Source organism: Rana temporaria, chromosome 7 (assembly GCF_905171775.1).
Source record: "Rana temporaria chromosome 7, aRanTem1.1, whole genome shotgun sequence".
Classification (NCBI taxonomy): Eukaryota; Metazoa; Chordata; class Amphibia; order Anura; family Ranidae; genus Rana; species Rana temporaria.
In genome coordinates this window covers 74,145,132-74,168,926 of record NC_053495.1, presented here as the reverse complement: position 1 = coordinate 74,168,926, position 23,795 = coordinate 74,145,132, and the positions used below count along the sequence as shown (strand labels likewise).

Genomic DNA, 23,795 nt, shown 5'->3' with positions numbered 1-23,795 from the left:
CAGCTGATGGAGTGAGTGCCAGAGTGAGAAGCCAGAGAGAGAGCCATGCTGCCCAGCGCCAACAAAGAGAGAGAACCACGCTGTCCAGCGCCACAAAAAAGTGAGAGCCATGCTGTCCAGCGCCACCAAAGAGAGAGAGAGAGCTACGCTACCCAGCACCCCCAGAGAGAGCCATGCTACACAGCCCCAGAGAGAGAGCGCCATTCTACCCAGCGCCACCAGTGAGAGAAAGACTGAACCACTGCCAGGGTACAGACTTACTACACTACTGACCAGAATCGCCCCCAGGGATACCCAGAGAGAGCAATCATCCAGCCGGAGTGATCACTGCTATAGTTTTCCTGGGTCTGGTAAGAGGGCCTGTCGGATAATAACCCGTTACTTATCCTAGGGACTGTACTGTGTCTGCAGTCTCTGACCATGATAAAGTGATAATGACATTGTCAAAGAAGGGCGGCGCATGGGTTACCCTAAAATTATGCCCCCCCTGAAAAAAGTTCTGCAGACGCCCATGGACGCTACTTGTATATCAAGACATCACTTGTTTATCAAGTCAAAATGTATTAAAAAAAATTCTTGTCTTGCAAAATGCTCTCGAACCAAGGTTTTACTGTACTACACTGACGACTGCACACTACACTAACTACCTGCCTAATCCCATTCATTCACTATATACGGCCAAATTGTAAGCAGCAGCCTTATATAGTGTGGGGTATGGACTTAGCCCCTGAGCCATGATTGGCCAAAGGCACCCTGCCTTTGGCCAACCATGGCTTTCGCAGCACATTTCATTGTGATTGGCCAATCACAAGTGGTTCGGAGTTCGGCTATTTTATGGCGCGCTACATGGCAGCCAATTGCCATTTGTTATACTAGAGTTACTAGGAAGCCATCGCAGCCATGCCTACTAATGGCATGGCTGTGATTGGCCAGTGCAGCATGTGACCCAGCATGTGACCAGCCTCTATATCAGATAGAGGCACACAGCACAGCTCGTCACTCTGCATTAGCTAGTGTAGGGAGAGGCTGCTGCTGATTGAGGGACAGTGTCAGAGAGGTGTATCCTGCTTCAGAAATCTACACAAGCACTCTTTATTTCTGTGAGATTTGCATCTAATAGTTTAGTGAGAGGTTCCAGCTATTTGCTATAGGGACAGGCTGCTGTTGATTGAGGGACAGTGTCAGAGAGGTGTATCCTGCTTCAGAAATCTACACAAGCACTGTTTATTTCTGTGAGATCTGCATCTTATAGTTTAGGGAGAGTTTCCAGCTATTTACTATAGGGACAGGTGCTGTTTATTAAGGGACAGTGTCAGAGAGGTGTATCCTGCTTCAGAAATCTAAACAAGCACTCTTTATTCCTGTGACATCTGCTCTGCTTCATATAGTTTAGGATTTTTTTTCAGCTATTTGCTATAGGGACAGGTTGCTGTTTATTGAGGGACAGTGTCAGAGAGGTGTATCCTGCTTAAGAAATCTAAACAAGCACTCTTTATTCCTGTGACATCTGCTCTGCTTCATATAGTTTAGGAATTTTTTTCAGCTATTTGCTATAGGGACAGGTTGCTGTTTATTGAGGGACAGTGTCAGAGAGGTGTATCCTGCTTCAGAAATCTAAACAAGCACTCTTTATTCCTGTGACATCATCTCTGCTTCATATAGTTTAGGATTTTTTTTCAGCTATTTGCTATAGGGACAGGTTGCTGTTTATTAAGGGACAGTGTCAGAGAGGTGTATCCTGCTTCAGAAATCTAAACAAGCACTCTTTATTCCTGTGACATCTGCTTCATATAGTTTAGGAATTCTGTTCAGCTACTTGCTATAGGGACAGGTTGCTGTTTATTGAGGGACAGTGTCAGAAGGTGTATCCTGCTTCAGAAATCTAAACAAGCACTCTTTGGGCCAGATTCACAAAGCACTTGCGCCGACTTAACTCGAGATGCGCGGCGTAATTGAAAGATGTGCCGCGCATATTTTTGCGCCTGATCCTCAAAACGAGTTACGCCTGAAATCCATTTTTTTCCGTCCTACCTAAAAAAATTACACAGCGCTTCTTCGAGCGCAAAATACGCTAGACACACCGCTGTTTTGATAGGCAAAGAGGGAGATAAGGCGATCCACAAAGTGGGTGCGGCGTAGATTACACCCTGTGCGCTTCTGTTAGTTTCATGGTGTAAAATTACACTTTATAAAAGCAGCCCTAACTTTACACCAGCCGTGTAAATGTCAGCTAAAGCAACACCATTAAGGAAGAGCTGAGCACACACACTTGCAGGACAACAATCTGTATGCCAACATGCCAGGAGCATCCATGCACATAGCTAGACTAGTGACTTTAGTAACCGAGGGTACCCCCTCTTCTGAGGAAACAGCAGTCAGGAGACGCCTCGCAGAATGCATCTTTGCACAGTAAACACACACATTAATTATGTCACAATGAGAATGCATGAATGCACACCCACTGTGGTCCCTAGCACAGACACATCACATGCACATCTAATTGGATTAGATCCAAGTACCCCCAATGGTACTTGGGAGCAGTAACGCCACGCCACGGCTCCAATTATGTCACTGTGCATTCATACACCTTTCACACGGACCTGGGATCACTTCTCCCTGGTCCTGGGGATCCCTACTCCACCAAAACTGAGGGTGACACCCTTATTTAATCAGAAATGCCACCCCCACATTCACACATCATTCACACACATTAAACAAATCATAAGTACAGTATAAAAAATAAAAAAAAGTACCCCCAAAAATTAACGGCGGCGGCGTAAGCTACGCCTGGGCCGCCCACGGGCATGGCCACGGCAACCAGAGGAGCCTCCTGGGGGGGGGGGTGAGCAGGGGAAGGAGGATCCTCCTGGGGGGGGGGGTGAGCAGGGGAAGGAGGAGACTCATGGGGGGGTGAGCAGGGGAAGGAGGAGACTCATGGGGCGGTGAGCAGGGGAAGGAGGAGCCTCCCCTGGTGACTGTCCTCTTGCTGGCCTGCCCTCCAAGGCCACTGCTATCCTGTTCAGACAGATTGTGAGGGCTGCCGTATTGGCCAGCCCGGATGTTGGCCTGGACAGCCTGGGTCAGGGCACTCACCTCCTGGGCCACGCCTGTTGTGGCGGTCTGCAGGTCACACAAGAATGTGATGACCGCCAAGGAGTTTGTGGCCACATCAGTGAGTGACTCTTCTATTGAACCCAGGCTGTCCTCCATCTGGCTCAGAGTCTGTTTGATCTGAGCCAGATTGTGGGTCTGCCGGGCATTGTCCCTCTGCAGACTGGCCGGCAGACGCTCGGCCACCCCCCTGGTCTCATGGGTCGCCATCCTTCCTGCAGCCGAGTCTTGTGGCCTGGGAGGAGGGAAGAGAGAGACCCTTGTGGGTTGAGGCCTGTTGGGGGGAGGAGTGGGAGGGGCTACCCCTGATGGTGGCCTGACTGCTGCCAGCCTCAGGGGTAAACAAATCCGAGGCCAAAAGGACTTCTCTGGCAATGTCCATATCTTCATCCTCAGCCTCCACCCCCTCATCCTCCTCCCCCTCAACCTCCCCATGAGGGGAGGTGTGGCCACTCCCCTCCCCTGGGGACTCCTGCCCTTCTTGGGGCTCTTCTGCAGCCTGTTGTCCAGGGGATGGTGCAGCCTGGCCTGATGGCCCAGCAACCTCCTGGCCTGATGGCCCAGCAACCTCCTGGCCTGATGGGCCAGCAATCTCCTGGCCATCTGTGGAGGACACAAAACATTCACAGGTTGGAGGATCCACACACTTGGCACATCTTCCCTTCCCCCACCCACACATGCTAATCACCAGATAGAAAATCCCAAAACTTACCTGTCCTCACAGGAGAATCAGATTGATAGCCAGGCAGGCCCACCACCTGCTGTGGGTGGAAACACCGGGCCACTGCCCATTCCTCCTCACTCAGCCTGATGGGGCAGGGTGCGCCTCCTCCAGTGCCCCTGGCATGGGCATTGATCTTGGCCATCTTGTCACGGACCAGGCTCTTAAGATCGTTGATCTTCTTTTGTATCCCAACGGGGGTCCTCGTCTCCCCCGCCGCCGCATTGATCTGATCCGTAATTTTCTGGATGATCGCCTTCCTCCTGGCCGGGGAGGTGTTCCGGCTCTCAGGGCCATGTAAATAACGCCCATATTGGGCGATGCCCCTAGCAAGAATCTGCTTCTCTATGCTTGAAAAATTCAGCTTCCTGCACTTCGGTGCCATAACACCCACCACTCAGCACCAAAAAAAAACAAACACAACAAACAAACACAAATACTCACACAACAAACACAAAAATCAAACCACACAAGCAGACAGCTAATACAAATTCAAAAACAAACTCCGAAAAAACAAACAGAAAATACACTCAGAAAAAAACACAACTACTACACTCTACTACTCCTCCAAAACTTTTATCTAACACTCAACTCACCAACACACACCAACAGACGACAGAGCAGAAGCAACTTGCTCTAGGAAAGGGGAACACAGGGATGTACTTTTGCAAGGGAAGTGTGTTTGTCTGGGGCTATTTATACACAGGGCGATTCTCAAACTAAGTACGCTTGGCCTTTTACCTATCTCACTGATTGCGCCGAGCCAAGTACTGAGCATGCCCAGTGAGGTGCAGATTCGTGCGCGCATGCGCAGTACGGCCGGCCCTTCATTTGCATGGGGTCACGGCTCATTACAATGGAGCACGCCCACTTCCTTCCCACTTGCAATAACCCTGCCTTACGCCTCGGGATTTAAGTTACGCTTGCGCAATTTTGTGCGCAAATGTGCTGTGGATACGGCACTTACGACACCAAATTAGGGCGCCGTAACTTAAATGACATTTTTGAGTAACTTAATTTGCGCCGCTGTTTGTGAATCTGGCCCTTTATTTCTGTGACATCTGCTTCATATAGTTTAGGATTTTTTTCAGCTATAGGGACAGCAATCTATAGGTGACTCTGTATATTTAAACAGCACTGCACCTGTCACCACCTGTGATATACTGTGTGTGTCCAGTACATAGTTGAGGGAGAGGTTCCAGATATTTCCTATAGGGACAGCAATCTATAGGTGACTGTATATTTCAACAGCACTGCACCTGTGATATACCTTGTGTGTCCAGTACATAGTTGAGGGAGAGGTTCCAGATATTTCCTATAGGGACAACAATCTATAGGTGACTCTGTATATTTCAACAGCACAGCACCTGTCACCACCTGTGATATACTGTGTGTGTCCAGTACATAGTTGAGGGAGAGGTTCCAGATATTTCCTATAGGGACAGCAATCTATAGGTGACTGTATATTTCAACAGCACTGCACCTGCCACCACCTGTGCACCTATGATATACTGTGTGTGTCCAGTACATAGTTGAGGGAGAGGTTCCAGATATTTCCTATATGGACAGCAATCTATAGGTGACTCTGTATATTTCAACAGCACTGCACCTGTCACCACCTGTGATATACTGTGTGTGTCCAGTACATAGTTGAGGGAGAGGTTCCAGCTATTTGCTATAGGGACAGCAATCTATAGGTGAATCTCTGCCTATTTCACCAGCACTCTACCTGTCCCCTGTGATATACTGTCTGTGCAGTACATTGTTTAGGGCTAGGTTCCTGCTTCTTGCTATAGGTAGAGAAATATATAGGTGAATCTCTGCCTATTTCACCAGCACTCTACCTGTCCCCTGTGATATACTGTCTGTGCAGTACATTGTTTAGGGCTAGGTTCCTGCTTCTTGCTATAGGTAGAGAAATAGGACTGACAAGGAGGGCAGTGGTGAAGACTGGGTGGAAGATGATGTGGAGGACGATGAGGTCCTCGACCCGACATGGAATCAACCTCATGCAGATGACCCATGTAGTTCGGAGGAAGAGGCGTGGTCGCACAGAGCCACCAGCACAGCAGAAGAGGGAGCAGGGTGCCAAAACAGAGCGTGCGTCCCCTAGACAGTACGCTTGCTACTGCCCAACACAGCAAGGGACCGAGCACACCAAAGCCAGGTCCAAGGAGTTCCCTAGCGTGGCAGTTCTTCACACAATGTGCTGATGACAAGACACGCGTGGTTTGCACGTTGTGCAATCAGAGCCTGAAGCGAGGCATAAACGTTCTCAACCTGAGCACAACCTGCATGACCAGGCATCTAAGTGCAAAGCACGAGCTGCAGTGGAGTAGACACCTCAAAAACCAAGAAAGGTCTCTGGCTCCTCCTGCTTCCTCTTCTGCATCAGTCTCGAGCCTCTCTGCCTCTTCATCCACCTCTGTAGTGACAGTGCCACCTGCCACCCCTCAGTTAGAGGACCGGCAAGCAACACTACCACCTGGGTCACCAAACATCTCCACAATGTCCCATGGAAGCATTCAGCTCTCCATCTCCCAAACACTGGAGCGTAAGAGGAAGTACCCCTCTACCCACCCGCGATCCCTGGCCCTGAATGCCAGCATTTCAAAATTACTGGCCTTTGAAATGCTGTCATGCCGTCTGGTGGAGACGCAGAGTTTTAAAAGCCTGATGGCATTGGCTGTCCCACAGTACGTCGTGCCCAGCCGCCACTACTTTTCCAGGCGAGCCATCCCTTCCCTGCACAACCAAGTGGGGGACAAAATCAGGTGTGCACTGCACAACGCCATCTGTGCCAAGGTCCACCTAACTACGGATACGTGGACCAGTAAGCACGGTCAGGGACGTTATATCTCCCTAACAGCACACTGGGTAAATGCAGTGGCGGCTGGGCCTGAGGCGGATAGCAGTTTGGCGCATGTCCTTCCACCACCGAGGATTGAGAGCACTTAAGTTTGCCTCCTGTTCCTAACTCCTTCTACTCCGCTTCCTCATCCTCTACCGCCTCCTCATCCAGTCAGCGTAACAAATTCACCACCAACTTCAGCACAGCCATGGGTAAACGCCAGCAGGCAGTTTTAAAACTTTTCTGTTTGGGGGAAAAACCACACACCGCGCAGGAGTTGTGGAGGGACATGGAACAACAGACCGATGAGTGGTTGGCGTCAGTGAGCCTCAAGCCGGGCCTGGTGGTGTGCGATAATGGGCAAAATCTCGTAGCAGCTCTGGGCCTAGCCGGTTTGACGCACATCCCTTGCCTAGCGCATGTGCTGAATTTGGTGGTGCAGAGTTTCCTGAAAACTTACCCCGATATGCCACAGCTGCTGCAGAAAGTGCGGCCCGTCTGTGCGCACTTTCGGCGTTCTCACCCTGCTGCTGCTCGCCTGGCAGCGCTGCAGCGTAACTTCGGCCTTCCCGCTCACCGCCTCATATGTGATGTGCCCACAAGGTGGAACTCCACCTAGCACATGCTGGCCAGACTGTGCGAGCAGCAGCAGGCGATAGTGGAGTTCCAGCTGCAGCACACACACGTGAGTCGCTCTGCGGAACAGAACCACTTTACCACCAATAACTGGGCCTCCATGCGAGACCTGTGTGCCTTGTTGCGCTGTTTTAAGTACTCCACCAACATGGCCAGTGCCGATGACGCCGCTCTCAGCGTGACTATCCCAGTTCTATGCCTCCTTGGAAAAACACTACTGGCGATGATGGAAGAGGATGTGGCACAGGAGGAGGAGGAGTAGGAATCGGGATCATTTCCAAAGCTTTCAGGGCAGTCATTCACAAGTGGCTCCAAGGGTGGGTTCGTGCACCAACAAAGGCCAGGTACACAATTGTCCAGCAAGGGCACAGTTCTAGAGGATGACGCGGTGGAGGATGAGGAGGAGGAAGACATGGAGGAGGAGGAGGAACCATGTTCACAGCAGGATGGCATCCAGACCAGCTCATGGCCATTACTGGTGCATGGCTGGGGGGATACAGAGGACACAGATGATACACCTCCCACAGAGGACAGCTTTTCGTTGCCTCTGGGCAGCCTGGCACACATGAGCAATTACATGCTGCAGTGTCTCCGCAGCGACCGGCGTGTTTCGCACATTATAACAGGTGCTGATTACTGGGTGGCCACGCTGCTGGATCCCCATTACAAGGACAATGTACCATCCTTAATTCCCTCACTGGAGTGTGAACGCAAGATGCGCGAGTACAAGCGCATGCTGGTAGACGCGCTGCTGGTGCAATTCCCACCTGGCAGCGGGGGCACAGTGGAAGCAGAAGGCGAAGGCAGAGGAGGAGGAAGAGGTCGCCAACGCAGCAGGGGTACCGCCAGCACCTCAGAAGGCAGGGTTAGCATGGCCGAAATGTGGAAAAGCTTTGTCAGCACGCCACAACAAACAGCACCACCAGCTGATATGGAAAGTTTTAGCAGGAGGCAGCATTTCAGCAACATGGTGGAGCAGTATGTGTGCACACGCCTACACGTACTGAATGACGGCTATGCCCCCTTAAACGTCTCCAAATTGGGCACATGGCCCAAGCTTGCCCTTTACGCCTTGGAGGTGCTGGCCTGCCCTGCGGCCAGTGTATTGTCTGAACGTTTATTTAGCACGGCAGGGGGCGTTATCACAGACAAGCGCAGCCGCCTGTCCAGAGCCAATGTGGACAAGCTCACTTTAATTAAAATGAACCAGGCATGGATCCCAGAGGATTTGTCCGTACCTTGGGCAGAATAGACGCACAAGTCTACCCAGCAATTGTTTTTTTTTCTGATCTTTCTAGGGTTGCCATCTCATCCCTTTAAAAGCAAAAACATATTAATTACACAGGTTCTCTGGCTGATTAAGGTGCTGCTAATTAAACTCACTTGGTACCCTATCGACATTAAATTATCCCCAGAACCTGTGTAATTACTCTGTGTTCAGGTTTAAAGGGATGAGGTAGCAACCCTAGATCTTTCTCACTCTTTTGGGGTTTACCCTAATTTAAAAAATAAATCAATTAAAAACCAAAACCTGCTGTGTTGGCTAACCTCCTCCACCTACACCGCCACATCCACCTCAACCTCCTACTACATACAGTATGGACCTCGTCCTCCTAGGTCAAAATTATTTTATTTTTAATTTTTATATTTTTTATGTTATTTTAAGTTATTTCCCTATCCACATCTATTTCCAGAGTACTTGCCATGCTTTTCCTGACAGGTGTCCGCTCAACTCTAGTTACAAGTGATACATTGTTCAATCTCATAAACACGACCATCCTTGTCTGAAAATTCCTTCTTCCCCCTATTGTTGATACTCACTGTCCTGCAACAAATACATCTCCGGCAGGAATAAAAGCCTTTAAAGTCCTCACTAAGGCTTGCCTTTTAAGGTGGATCCAGGATTTTCCATACCACCCGATCCCCAAAGTTTGGGGCTCTCCTGTATATAAACTTGGGTCTTTCTGGCAGGATTTCACAAAGATGTCTATCCCTTCCCAGAATGTCCCAGTGTTTACGGAAAATATCCTCTATTTCCCTATACTGATAGTAAAAGTCTGATATAAACCCCAACTTATGTAAATTATTAGTGACCACATCCTCCTTCTTCCTTAAACATTGCTCCCTAGGCATTAAAGCTACCTCGGCAATGGTGTTATTTATGAAATCTTCCTTATATCCTTTCTGCAAGAACTTATCCCCCAATATATGAGCCTGTGTTAAAAAGTCAGCAGATGTTGTACAATTTCGGCGAATCCTCAAAGTCTGGCCCTTAGGGATGTTTTTAATCCAAGATGGGTGGTGTCCACTCCCTATGGCCAGGTAGCTATTTCTGTCAGTGGGCTTGTAGTAAGCCTTTGTGCTAATCACAGAACCAGTCTTCATAATGGTTAAATCTAGGAAATGTACTTTCTTTTCACTGATAACATGGTCTAGCACAATGTTGTTAGTATTGTGATTTAGATGTTTTAAAAATATCTCCACTGACTCCTTCGATCCCTCCCATATAAACAGGAGATCATCTATAAAAATCTTCTATATAGTTTTAACTCTGGTCTGGCCTCATTAAACACATGTCTATCCTCCCACTCCGCCATGAACAGGTTGGCGAGGCTAGGGGCAAACTTGGCTCCCATAGCCACGCCAACCTGCTGGGAGAAGAACTGGTCCTGGTACCAGAAATAATTGTGGGCCATACAGAAGTCCAGCACTTTGCCCAAAAAGCATTTCTGCACATGCGGTGTGTCCTCAAGTCTGCTTAATGCCCAATTGAGTGCCAGTAAGGCATCATCATGTTGTATGATGGTATACAATGAGCTTACATCCGCAGTTACTAGAAAAGTCTGGCAAGCTGGTTTAACCTCCACCTCCTCCAACAAACGTAGAAGGTCACTTGTGTCCTTAAGGTAAGCCATAGTGCTTTTAACACTAGGTTGGATGAATTGGTCAAGGTATTCCCCAAGTCTCGCTGTGACTGACCCAATACCGTTAACAATAGGGCGTGCTGGGGGATTATCCACACTTTTATGAATCTTTGGCAAAGTGTAGATAATCGGTATTCTGCAAGATGATGGATTAAGGTACTGACTCTCTTTAGCATTCAGTGCTCCATATCTACTTCCCTATTCAATTAATACTTTAAGTTGAGATCTATATGCTTCTGTTGGATCGTTCGCCAATGTCCTATATGTCGTTTTATCACTTAGAAGTTGTAATAATTGATTGTGATAAAAGGATTTCTCCAGTATCACCACCCTTCCCCCCTTATCCGCTGGGCGGATGATAATTCCCTTTCTATCCTCCAGGGATTTTATTCCCTCTCGGATATATTCGGGGTTAATCCGTTTTTTTAGGGGGAGTTGCTCAATGTCTCTAATTACCATATTTTTGAATACTTCTACAAAGTGATTGTTGGCGTTCTGGGGGTTAAAAACTGATTTATTCCGCAGGCCACTATCTATTTTAGTAGAGGTTCTCACTATCTGTTTGGATGTGTCACTTGGATGATTTAAAAAATATATTTTCATATTTAGTGTACGAATAAATTTATGTGTGTCAATAAACACATCAAATTTATTCATTTGTTTTTTCGGGGGACACATTTTAAACCCAAGTCCAAAATGTTCTTTTCACTATCACTTAAAACAACATTACTGAGGTTATAAGGTGTAGGTAGTATGTTGAATAATGTAGTTGTTTGCCTGCCACAGATATGTGTTACGCTGTGGACTGGAGTCTTCGAAAGTAATGGACATTGGGGCGTGATCCGACCATGTCGTGGTGTGGATTTCAGAGTTACAAAATTTTTGCAAAGTCCATTTGTCTGTTAAGAATAAGTCTATTCTGGAATACGTGGCATGTCTGGATGAGAAAAACGTAAAGTCCCGTTCGGAGCCATGGTGGCATCTCCACACATCATATAGATCGTGAGTGGGGAGGAATTGTTTCAAAGGCGATTCACGCCTTTTCGCAACAGATGTGGAGTCCATAAAGATATCGGGGGCCAAGTTAAAGTCCCCACATAGCACTAGATGACCTTTCTGGATCGAACTAACTTTGCGCAGAACCATTCGTAGGAATTGCATGTGGTGGGAGTTCGGAGCGTATAAATTGATGATGGTGTAGGGAGTCTGGTTGATGTTGTAGACAAGAATTAAAAAGCGATCATCCGGGTCTGCGATGAGATCAAGGAGTTGTCCCTCTGCCTAGATGCAGCCATAAATTTTTCTTTTGTATGATAGAAATGCAAGCGCAGAATTACATCTTTAGGGACATCATCGGCTAGGAATGCAGGTTTGGGAAGCCTATGTATTCTGTCAATGGTACAGTCCAGTTTGGACAGGTCGGCCAATATGGCAGAGAACAGTTGGGAGGCATATTTGCGCAGTTCCTGAGGTTTAACAGATTCTGGCACTCCTCTCACTTTCACATTATTTCTCCTTGACCTATCCTCCATTTCTGCCATCTTTGCTTTCATAGCCTCAATATCATCATCTTTGCCATCGTTTGCATCCACGAGATCATTAATGGTGGAGGCAAATTCTCCCATTTTGTCCTCTATATGAGACACTCTGTCAGCCACCCCTCTGATTTCTGTACTAAACTTGTGGACACAGGACATCATGTCCGAGTGAAGTGAACTCCTTAGAGAGACTAACATCTCTTTCAATACAGTGTCCATGACTGGTTTATTAGCTGTGGGGAACACCTCTATGGAGTCTGGCAGCTCCCTTGTGTCTTCCCCTGATTCCATCAGTGAGCTCACCTCGTGTGCGGCCTCCAGTGTATCCATCCTGAACCTGGCTTTTTCAGGGCTTCCAGAGGATGGTGTAGCCGGTGGGGAAGTCATACTTCTAGGAGGACTGCTCCTCTTGTGCGGATTCCCCGCGGTGGCCATGGGTCTTTGAGGGCCTGGAAGCGGCGTGGAGGAAGATCCGGCGCCATCTTGCCTGCGCTCCATAGCGAAAAACTCAGTGGGCCAGATTCATCAATAGATACGACGGCGGATCTCCTGATCCGCCGTCGTATCTGTGAGAGCCGACGGTCGAATCTGTGAGATCCCACGGTCGGAGCTATGCGACTGATTCATAAGAATCAGTTCCGCATAGATCTTCCTTAGATCCGACTGGTGTAAGTGACTTACACCAGTCGAATCTTAGGCTGTAATCTCCCGCCGGCCGCTAGGTGTCGTCGCTTTTTTTTAAACGTTGCATATGCAAATGAGGAGAACCGCCGATTCACGTCCGTACGCCCGCCCGTCGCTCTTTTTCAACGTCGTTTGCGTTCGGCTTTTTCCGGCGGAGAGCTACCCCTGCTAATATGAGGGGTAGCTAATGTTAAGTATGGCCGACGTTCCCGCGCCGAGTTTTAAATTTGTTACGTCGTTTACGTAAGTACGTCGGGAATACGGATGGCCGTAAGTAACATAGCCGCCGAAAACAATGACGTCCTAGCGATGTCATTTGGAGCATGCGCACTGGGCTTTTCCGCCGGCGGCGCATGCGCAGTTAAATCGGCGCGGGAACGCACCTGATTTAAATTGTACACTCCACCTAGCCGCGGAATTTGCATTCCGCCGGGGGGAGTTGGGATCCGACGGTGCAATTTGCGAGGTAAGTGCTTTATGAATCATGCACTAGCCTCGCTAAATTGCACCGGCGGATCGTAAAACAGGTAGATCTGGCGGATCTAAAGATCCGCTGAGCTACATGAATCTGGCCCAGTGAGTTTAGTGGGCCGGTTTCCCACGGACTTACGCTGTGTTTTGTCCAGGATGGGATCCCCGGGCTTCCTGGAGCTGGATCGCTGCTTTTGTGAGGGATTATGTCCCCTCGGAGGTCTGCTATGGGCCGTGTTAGTGCCGCTGGTGCCGGAGCTCTGCTAGCACGTGTCCATCTCGGTTCCCGGCTAGCTCCGCCCCCTAGGGAGTGCTTTCTAACTGTGTGGGGGGTGCTTGTACTGTGGTAAGACAGAGATCTGTTTCTGATTAGCAGAAACACAAGATCACTGCCTTCTCTTGTCACAGAACGGCGATCTGCCTTGTTTATATGTGCCTCAAACGATCGGCAGGTCCCGGCATACATAGTGTCAGCTGGACCCGCTGATTGTCTCCTGCTGTGTCCAAGCGCCCCTGACCCGGAAGTGCCGAATAACAGAACAGAAGCCGCCGCCCCACAGTAAATGTATGAGGGGCAAGAGGTTAAAGATAAACTTCATTCTTATCATACCAATTAAAACAAAGGCACCTTTAGAAATGTTTAGTAATGGCAATCTACATACAGATAATTGCAGGCTTTTTATACTTTGCATACCTTTATTTTTCCGTTCCTCCCTATTCATCTCATAATGGCCACTTGTAGTAATGGCAGATAAATCCATCTCCATTTACTTCCTGATACCCTGTCTAGAACTTAAGGTTTACATCCTGGAACATTTGACAGAAACTTCCTAGAATGTATCTCTGAGGCTAAGGTTACATCACTGGGTCCCCACCCAAACAGGACAAACTGTCATAAGCAAAATTTTGTAAAAGCAAAAAACATTTGTTTAACTAATACGTGTAAGCAGATTTCATATTAGCATACTAAGAGCCGGTTCACACTGGGGCGACCTGGTATCCGGTTTCAAGTCGCCCCAAGTTTCCCCAAGTCGTGCGGTCGAGAAAATGAAGTGAATGGGAGCCATCTTAATGTACACTACTGAAGTCGCTCCGACGTCAGAAAGGTTCCTGTACTACTTCAATCCGACTTCTAGGCAACTTGTAGGCAACTTGTACCCATTGATTTCAATGGAAGTTGCTTCAGAAGTCGATCACTGTCTTAACTGAAGCAACAATACAGGAAGAGAACATACATTTCTCAGGCAAACCCCTCCCTCCCCCTCCTTCCCACAGAGCTGATTGTTGTTTGATTGGCCACTGAAAAGCCTCCTGTGCTGGAGGCGACTTGAAGTTGCCTGATGATTCATACTCAAGTCGTGTCCAAGTTGCCTCCAAAAGTCGTGCTAGAAGTGGTGTTGCCCCAGTTTGAACCGGCTCTAAGGTGCATGTTGATATTTATAAATGTGATGTTTAGGGAAAGGGGAAAGGTCTGCTATAAATGTGGTGGTTGAATACGTTTTCTTATTTTAAGCTTTTAAACACACTTGTTATCCTAAAATATCTCTTCGCTGGATGGAGGAACAGCAGGGACACAATTGGACAACAGCATTGTGGGGAGGAGACAGTGTTAATTGTACTAGCTGATTTATATAGACTTAACTAATAACTATATAAATTAAATCCAAATGCCTTTTGACTTTTAAAGCAATGACAACAATTTTTTCCCATTTGGGACACAAGTTTCACACAACTGAATAAAAAGCGAACTATTGTAAGCACCACTATCAGTGTTAAATGGTTTTCCCCAACCTGCCACTTTTGCTGGAGATTCTAATTTGTTAAAGAAAGTTGAAATGTAACAAACTTGCTGATTAATTTATAGCTGACAATAATAGGGGAAAATGTTTTTTTTATTATTTTCTATCACTGATCAAGGTTATAGAACCTATGCACAGCTGTTGCAATTTTGCATTTATTATATTTGAGTACCTTAGCACAAGTTTTTTGAGTAGCTTAAATATAAAAAAAAGCCCAAACAAATGTAACCACCAAAGACACTGGTAAGCTGATTTGTTGTTTTGATTTGTTTTGTTTATGACTTTACTACTGTTTTAACCTTAAAGGGTCACTAAAGGATTTTTTTTTTTTAGCTGAAATGACTGTTTACAGGGTATAGAGACATAATAGTTAATTGATTCCCTTTAAAAATGATTAAAAACAGATAAAACAATCATATAATGTACCTACAGTTTAGTTTAGTTTTTGCTGTTGTTTCCTGGTTCTCTGATGTACAGAGACAAAGAGCCAATAGAGGGCAGTGATGCTTTGTAAAACGAAACTGGATTGGTGCTGACACACAGTAATCACACCTCCTTGATTAGTCACCACAGTGAGAAATCTCCCAGTACTGTGGTGATCAGGAAACAGACAACCAGGAAGTGTGGAATTACACTTACAATTACAATTCCAGAACAGAGAGGAATTACAGCAAAAACGAACAATGAGGACACAAAACCAGGACTACAGTAAGGTAAAGGAAGCTATTTAGCTAAAAAAATGTTTTCCTTTAGTGACCCTTTAAGTATGCAGTGCAGTTTAAATAGTTTGTTTGGACTAAGCTGGTCCAAATGAACTATTTACTGCACTAAGATGTACATTGCCTTGAAAAAGTATGCACACCCCCTTAAATTTTCCACATTTTGTCATGTTACAACCAAAAACTTAAATGTATTTTATTGGGATTTTTTGTGATAGACCAACACAAGGTGGCACATAATTGTGAAGTGAAAGGAAAATGATATGGAAGGTGAACCTCTGCCCCAGTCTCAAGTCTTTTGCAGACTAACAGGTTTTTTTCTAAGATTGCCCTGTATTTGGCTCCCTCCATCTTCCCATCAACTCTGACCAGCTTCCCTGTCCCTGCTGAACATAAACTACCTCACAACACAATACTGCCACCACCATTTTTCATGATGGGGATGGTGTGTTCAGGGTGATGTGCAGTGTTAGTTTTCCGCCACACATAGCATTTTGCTTTTTGCAATTTTGGTCTCATCTAACCAGAGCACCTTCTTCCACATGTTTGTTGTATCCCCACTGCAAACAGGACTTCTTATGGCTTTCTTTCAACAATGGCTTTCTTGGTTTTGTGGAGTGCACGACTAATAGTTGTCCTGTGGACAGATTCTCTCACCTGAGCTGTGGATCTCTGCAGCTCCTCCAGAGTTACCATGGGCCTCTTTGCCGCTTCTCTGATTAATGCTGTCCTTGCCCAGCCTGCCAGTTTAGGGGAATGGCCATGTCATGGTAGGTTTCCAGTTGTGCCATACTATTTCCATTTTCGGATGATGGATTTAATAGTGCTTTGTGAGATGTTCAAAGCTTGGGATATTTTTTTATAACCTAACCCTGCTTGAAACTTCTCCACAACTTTATCACTGACCTGTCTGGTGTGCTCCTTGGCCTTTGTGATGCTGTTTGTTCACTTATCTTCTCTAAAAAAACTTCTGAGGGCTTCATAGAACAGCTGTATATACTGAGATTACATTGCACACAGGTGAACTCTATTTATTAATTAGGTGACTTCTGGAGGCAATTGGTTCCACTCAGGGCTTTTTTTTTTCTCAGCGAATAGGTGCAGGAACTCCCCCCTTCTAAGTCCCCCCTTGTCTCTGTGCCCTACCCACCTCCAAGCACCATTTCTTGGTTCCACCTCCCAGTACTGCCCCAAGTATCATTTTATGGTGCTCAATAATTTGTATGGAATTTTTTCTTGTCTAATAACCAAAAAAGCAGTAAAATAAATCACCTGGAGCCAGCAACAATATATCTCCCCAGGATTAATAGATCCCTCGCACAACAATAGACCTCACTCCAACAACAATCTGCCCCCCCCAAGCAACAAATAGATCCCCCCAGCAACAGTAGTTTTTTCAAACAACAATAGACCTCTCCCCACACACAGCAACAATGAACCAACTGCAACAAATTACCACCCCCAGTAACAAAAAATTAACCCCAGAAACATTAGACCCCCAGCAGCAACAACAGATCCCCCAGCAGCCAGCAACAATAGACCTCTCCCTCAATAGTAGATCTACACCAGCAACATAAGACCCCCAGCAACAATAAATCCCCCACCAGCAACACTAGACCCTCACAAACAGATCCCCATCAGTGACAATAGATTCCCCCAGCATCAATATACCCTCCAGCACACCCCTTGCTATTACATACATTCAGTACTGCAGGTGCAGTACTGAACTGTGTTCCCGCTGAAAAAAAGCCCTGGTTCCACTAGATTATAGTTAGGGGTAGCAGAGTAAAGGGGGTTGAATACAAATGCACACCACACTTTTCCAATATTTATTTGTAAATACACTTTAAAAAACATTTATAATTTTCCTTCCAATTCACAATTATGTGCCACTTTGTGTTGGTCTGTCACATAAAATCCCAATAAAATACATTTACGTTTTTGGTTGTAATATGACAAAATGTGGAAAATTTCAAGGGGTATGAATACTTTTTCAAGGCACTGTAGCGGCTGCGTGTGCTGTGTAAGCTGTATGTAGCCTCAGCTACATACAGTTTATAGCACTGTGTTCGGCAAGATCTTCCTGTCCCACTCCTGGAACAAAACCAAGTCAACTTGACTGTCACTCAACCTTTCACAGGGAACTTTTGTATTTTATGAATTTAAACAAAGCTTCCTCTGATTGGCTGAGCCAGAGATCATGACATTATAAGCCTGCCTCTCTGCCTAGACAAATCAGTGGAAGATTTCTATTCATGCATAGAATACAAAGCTGCCTGTGGAAGGCTGTTCCAGGAGTGGTACAGGAAGGTCTTGTTCCACTGCCAAATCCCGGCACTGTATACTGTATGTAACTGATATATACTGTATGTACAGTAACTGACATACTGAAATATACAGCTTATGAAGTGCACACAGCTGCTGATCTCTTAAGCTGGTCATACATTATATATTTTTCAATTTTTACAATTTTTCACTTAGATTTACCAAAACCATATAATATGAGGTCAAACCTAAACACTTTTAATTTGTATGCAGTCAGGCAAGCTCTTGCACTACATAACTGAAGGTAAATCTAAAGAAAATTGAACAAGAACATGATATGTGTAATAGTATTATGTATAATGTATGGCTATCTTTAGTGAAGTAAATTGTTAGTTTGGATAAGCTTTAAAGTTCACTAAAAATTGGAGATCAGGTTTAATCATAGCAATAATGTTTAATAGATCAGTAGTCATAAGCTTGTATATACTTTGCTCTTCTCCTAGATCCTGACCCAGGAAGACTGGAATGTGGTGCTTTATAATGGTATGGCCAGTACCTCTCCATGGGCAGCGCTCTACTTTGTGGCTCTCATGACATTTGGGAATTATGTGCTCTTTAATCTTCTGGTTGCCATTTTAGTAGAAGGATTCCAAGCAGAGGTAATTTTATATTTTACATTGCTTTTTCCACGTTCTCAGCATGAAGGCTTTCATAGTGGATAGGACTAATATATTTATAGACAAAGGAGTAGCTGTGGGTATAGTATACTTGGACTGTGCAAGGGTAAGTAATGCCGCGTACACACGATCGGTTCGTCTGATGAAAATGGTCCGATGTACCGTTTTCATCGGACGAACCGATCGTGTGTGGGCCCCATAGTTTTTTTTCCCATCGGCGAAAAAGCTTAGAACCGGACATCGTCTGTGGGCAAGTCCATCAGTTAAAAATCCACGCATGCTCAGAATCAAGTCGACGCATGCTCGGAAGCATTGAACTTCATTTTTCTCAGCACGTCGTAGTGTTTTACGTCACTGCGTTCTGACACGAACGGATTTTTAACTGATGGTGTGTAGGCAAGACTGATGAAAGTCAACTTCATCTGATATCTGATGAAAAAATCAATGGGTACGTTTTCATCGGATGAACCGATCCTGTGTACGTGGCATAAGGGCTATAGGCTTAGAAATTTCTGTAAACTGATAGAAAACTGGTTAAATATGCATTTTTGCTTATAAAATTACTTAAAGCAGAGGTTCACCCAAATAACATCTATATAAGACCAAATTCTTTATATTTCTAACATGTACAGTAGGCACTTTTTTTTTTAGGCTGTACATACCTTATTATCGCTATTTTCAATCCGGCTTCCGGGAACTCACTCCCGCGGGAGTAGGCGTTTCTATGCTGAGCCGCAATGTAATCTGGGAGTTCGCCCAGATGATTGATGTCCTTCAGAAAAAGTTCCCCACGGTGGATAAGGCACCCCCACCTCCGTATTGCGTAGGCGCATCACGAGAGTCACAGAGTTTCTGAAAGTAGCCGAACATGTAGAGCTGCGCGTCAGCTCTATACGGCACCTGCGCAGTCAGCTCCTAGTCGGTGCGCATCCGCCGTGTAGAGCTAACTCGCGGCTACTTTCGGAAACTCAGTGACGCGCCTACGCAATACGGGGGGCCCTTATCCGCCGGGGAGTACTTATCCTTTACATTTATTTATTTTACTGGACTTTTTGTTTAAATTCCAGATGATAATTAATTTCACAGATGATATACTGTTTTACAATATAAAGACACTGGTCATGCTTTCTTGCATATGTATGTGATATATGGAATTATAATAAAAAACTTTCCTGGCCCACCTCATGTAAGCACACAATGGGTTAACACCTCCTCAGGAGCCCACAGGACCACCTCTTCCTAGCTAAATAAAAGACAGCCCTCCCCAACCAAAGTGTTCTTTTTTGGTCATGCTCCAGGCCACCTGTTGATTGCAGTTGGTAAGTACAGATGAGCCAAACACCCCCGATTTAGTTGGCACCAGAACAGCCAAACATCACAAAAATTTCAGACTCGAACACCTAACCCCATTAAAGTCTATGGGACCCAAAAGTGAAAAATTTAAAAGTTCCTATTTTGAAGGTTCATATGCAAGTTATTGGCCATATAAAGGGTATGGGGCCTGGGTATTGCCCTGGGGGACATGTATCAATGCAAAATTGTTTTAAAAAAATTATCCTTTTTAAAAGAGCAGTGATTTTAATGATGCTAGAAATGAAACAATAAAAATGAAAACCATTCATTAAATATAGTGCCTGGGAGTCCCCTTAGTCTGCCTGTAATGTGGCACATTTGTACAGTGTATAGAACCTGCTGCAGCAAAACTGACATTTCAAAAAAAAAATTTATTGAAATGTACTTTGCAGCTGCAAGCTATTGCTGACACCCGGCAATACAAAAAAATATACAGTACCTGCCCGCGAGAATGTGCTTCCAGCGCGATTTCATCGCGCTGGTTCTCTGCGACAGGGTACTGTCCATCTCGTGCTGGCTGCAATAGGAAAAACACATTACAGCGAGCGAGAGAGGGAAAGCGACGGAGATCCAATACCAGGCATTGTGTTTGGTATGAATCATGAAGGGGAACTCCCTCATGATTCATACCAAACACAGTGCCTGGTATTTGCGGGAATCCAAGTCGGGTCCCCGTTCATTGAATGTCGGACTTATGTCGGCTTCAACACATTTTTCCCTTCCCGGCGAGCCAGCTCAGCACTGGCTCCTGCGACGGGGCTTGTAGGTGGTCAATCTAGCCGAGAAAAGCTGCAAGATTGACACAATATTGCAGTCACCTACTGTATATTGAAAGAAATGGCATGGGGTCCCCCCCAGTAGATACCAGGCCCTTCAGGGCAGTGTCATGATTGACAATGGAGCAGCGGGGCGGGACTTTTTTTTTTAATAAAGGGAATTGTCAACAACTGTGTATGTGTTTTTTTTGTTATTGACACTTTTTTGGGTGAATGAGTAGGGGTACAATGTACCTCATACTCATTCACATAGGGGGGCTGGGATCTGGGGGATCTTTTTAAAGGGGGCTTTCAGATTCCGATAAGCCCCCTGCCCGCAGAACCCCACAATCACCACCAAGGGTTGTCGGGAAGAGGCCTTTCTCCCCATCAACATGGGACATGGTTGCGTTGGAGAGGAGGGGCAGCTTCCCTCCATGTTAAGGGCATGTGGCCTGAAAATTTTCAGGAGGGGGAGTACTTTCTTGCCACCCCTTTCCTGACCTGCCGGGCTGCATGTTCGCATAAGGGTCTGGTATGTTTTATTTCTATTGTCGGCAATGGAATTGTATTGGCAATTTAAATGTCATTTTTAATTTAGTGTCAGTTTTGCTGCAGCAAGTTCTATACATGGTACAGATGTGCCTCTTTACAAGCAGACTAAGAGGACCCACCAGCTACTCAAAGTAAAATATTTTTTCATTTTTATTGTTTCACTTTAAGCATCATTAAAATCACTGCTCCTTTAAAAATTATATTTTAATATTTTTTTTTTCATTGATTGTATTAAAAATGAAAACATTGAAAAAAACGTCAGTGTCCTGTATTGAAGTGGTTAAGGGGAACCCTATGACAGAATTAAGAAAAAAAATGGCATGGGGTCCCCCCCAAAATCCATACCAGGCAGGCCAGGGAAGGGGGGGGATGAGCGGGATACATAAAACATGGCCTGTTAGTGGGGTTGATGACCACTGCTGTAGAGAACTGATATAACATAGTCCCGCCCGCAGGCACCCACAGGCTGCTTCCAATCACCCTGGGAAAAAGTAGACAAACTTACTTTACTGTCTTTAGCAGGATTTTGGAGAAAAAGTTCAAGATGTTCGGCATTAGTAGAACACTGAACATATTTGTAATCCACAGTGAAACATCCAGTAATAGCAGAATGCTGGACGTATTTGTAATCCATAGGCACAGTTACCTGGCGTGGTTGCCACGGGTGACAGCACACAGCATAAAATGCATGAAGGTAAAACAATCTCCAGGTTTTACAACCACTTTAAAGAAGATGTCCAGTATGAGCTTGTTTGGTTGGGTTTCTCCTAAGGGTCACAATAGTGCAACTCGTTTTGCACTCCTGTGACCCGTTTTTAGTGGAGAGCGGTCTGAAGTCTGCTCTCCGCTAGGGATGAGCTTCGAGTTTGAGTCAAACATGAGTTCGACTCAAACATTGGCTGTTTGATCATTTGCTGAATTTTGAACATTATGGGCCGTTCGCGCCAAATTCAAGTGGGGCGTCGCGGCTCATAATTCACTGCATTATCACAGTGCATTGCTGGCTGATGATTGGCTAAGCATGCACTATGACCTGCATGCTTTGGCCAATCACAGTGCCGTCAGCACAGAGAGACATAATTGGCCTCTGGCCAATCATAGTTCAGGGGGACTAAGTACACGTCCCACACTATATAAGGCCAGCAGCACGTTGGCATTGTGTATTGTGTTGCGGCGTTGTGTGAGAGATAGAGAGAGTGTCGGAGTGTCATTTAATTTCAGTTAGAGCAGGCAGGCAATTCAGGTAGCTGCAGTCAGTGTATTTAGTATATATATGCATCCCAGGCATTGTGTGTGTAGATATACTGTATATATATATATATATATATATATATATATATATATATATATATATATATATATATATATATATATATATATATATATATATATTGTAAGGGGTTAGCTCGGTAGCGGGGTGTGTGACCCCCTGGATGGGTTCACTACACACTGAATTTATACAGACAGGCAGTCGAAGACGGTTGAAAACAAAGATTTTGGTTTATTCTTCCATCTTGCTGGAAACAAGTGCAAGCATCCAAACAGCATAAACAAAATCAAACATAAAATAAACCCTGGCCACTTGGGGCGTCTACCTTCACCACACGGAAACCTATCTAGGGAGTCTGGCACAGCCTAGTGCTGGGCAGACACTGCTGGTCATTAGGGATGAGCCGAACATACCCGGGTTCGGTTCGCACCAGAACGTTCAAACAGAACGTCCGTTCGCACGAACATTTAGAACCCCATTGAAGTCTATGGGACTCGAACGTTCAAATTCAAAAGTGCTCATTTTAAAGTCCAATATGCAAGTTATTGATGGAAAACGTCTTTGAGAGCCCGGGTCTTGTCCCAGGGAACATGTATCAATGGAAAAAAAAAGTTTTAAAAACAGTAGTTTTTTCTTGAGCAGCGATTTTAATGATGCTTAAAGTGAAAAAAAAAATTATTTTTAAATATGGTACCTGCTGGGTGTCTATAGTAGTGGCACGTGTTTAGAAATGTCCCTGCACAACATGAGATTACTCTCAGAAAAAAGTAATTTTATACTGCTTGCGGCTTTAATGTAATGTTTGGTCCCTGCAATATGGATAAAAATCATTGAAAAAAATAGCATGAGTTTCCCCGCCACCACTCCCCCCAGGTCATTACAAGACCCAGTGCCAATCCTGACCTCCCTGGGGCCCTAAGCAAAATGACATGGCACATTAAAAATGAGAATCGGGGGGGCGCTGACAACAGTGACATGTCACATTAAAGAAAGTTGAGAAGCGGGGGGAGGGGGTGTTCTGCTGTCGGAAATGACTCAGTCAGCGAGTTTAGAAGTGGGGTGATGGGGCGAAAATTACTTCTCACCAGGCGGGGCCTCTAGTAATTTGGGTGGCCCTTTGCAGCTTTGCGGGGCCCTAAGCGGCTTGCATAGTGAGCCTATAGCGAGGATCGGCCCTGACAAGACCGTTTGGCCCTATATACTTTGAACAGCAGTATACAGGCATTGCAAACAAGATAAGGACTGTAGGTTTCTTAAAGCGGGGGTTCACCCTATTAAAAAAAAAAAAAAAAAAAAAATTGATTCTACCATTACATTCGGCATCGTAGCGCGAGCTACAGTATGCCGGTCTTACATTTTTTATCCCCGTACTCACTGTGCTATGGCTCATTGAAGATTCCGGGGAATGGGCGTTCCTATGGTGAGAGAAGGTGATTGACGGCCGGCCCTGGCACGTCACGCTTCTC

General features: G+C 45.7%; 1 protein-coding gene across 1 annotated transcript in view; it reads left to right on the top strand.

Annotated features, from left to right (window-relative positions):
- Positions 1–23,795, top strand: part of CACNA1I (calcium voltage-gated channel subunit alpha1 I) — a 2,078,868-nt gene that overhangs the window by 964,123 nt on the left and 1,090,950 nt on the right. Inside the window, 1 exon segment of the mRNA XM_040359583.1 lies at positions 18,223–18,378. Coding sequence (XP_040215517.1) covers positions 18,223–18,378 — 156 coding nt within the window.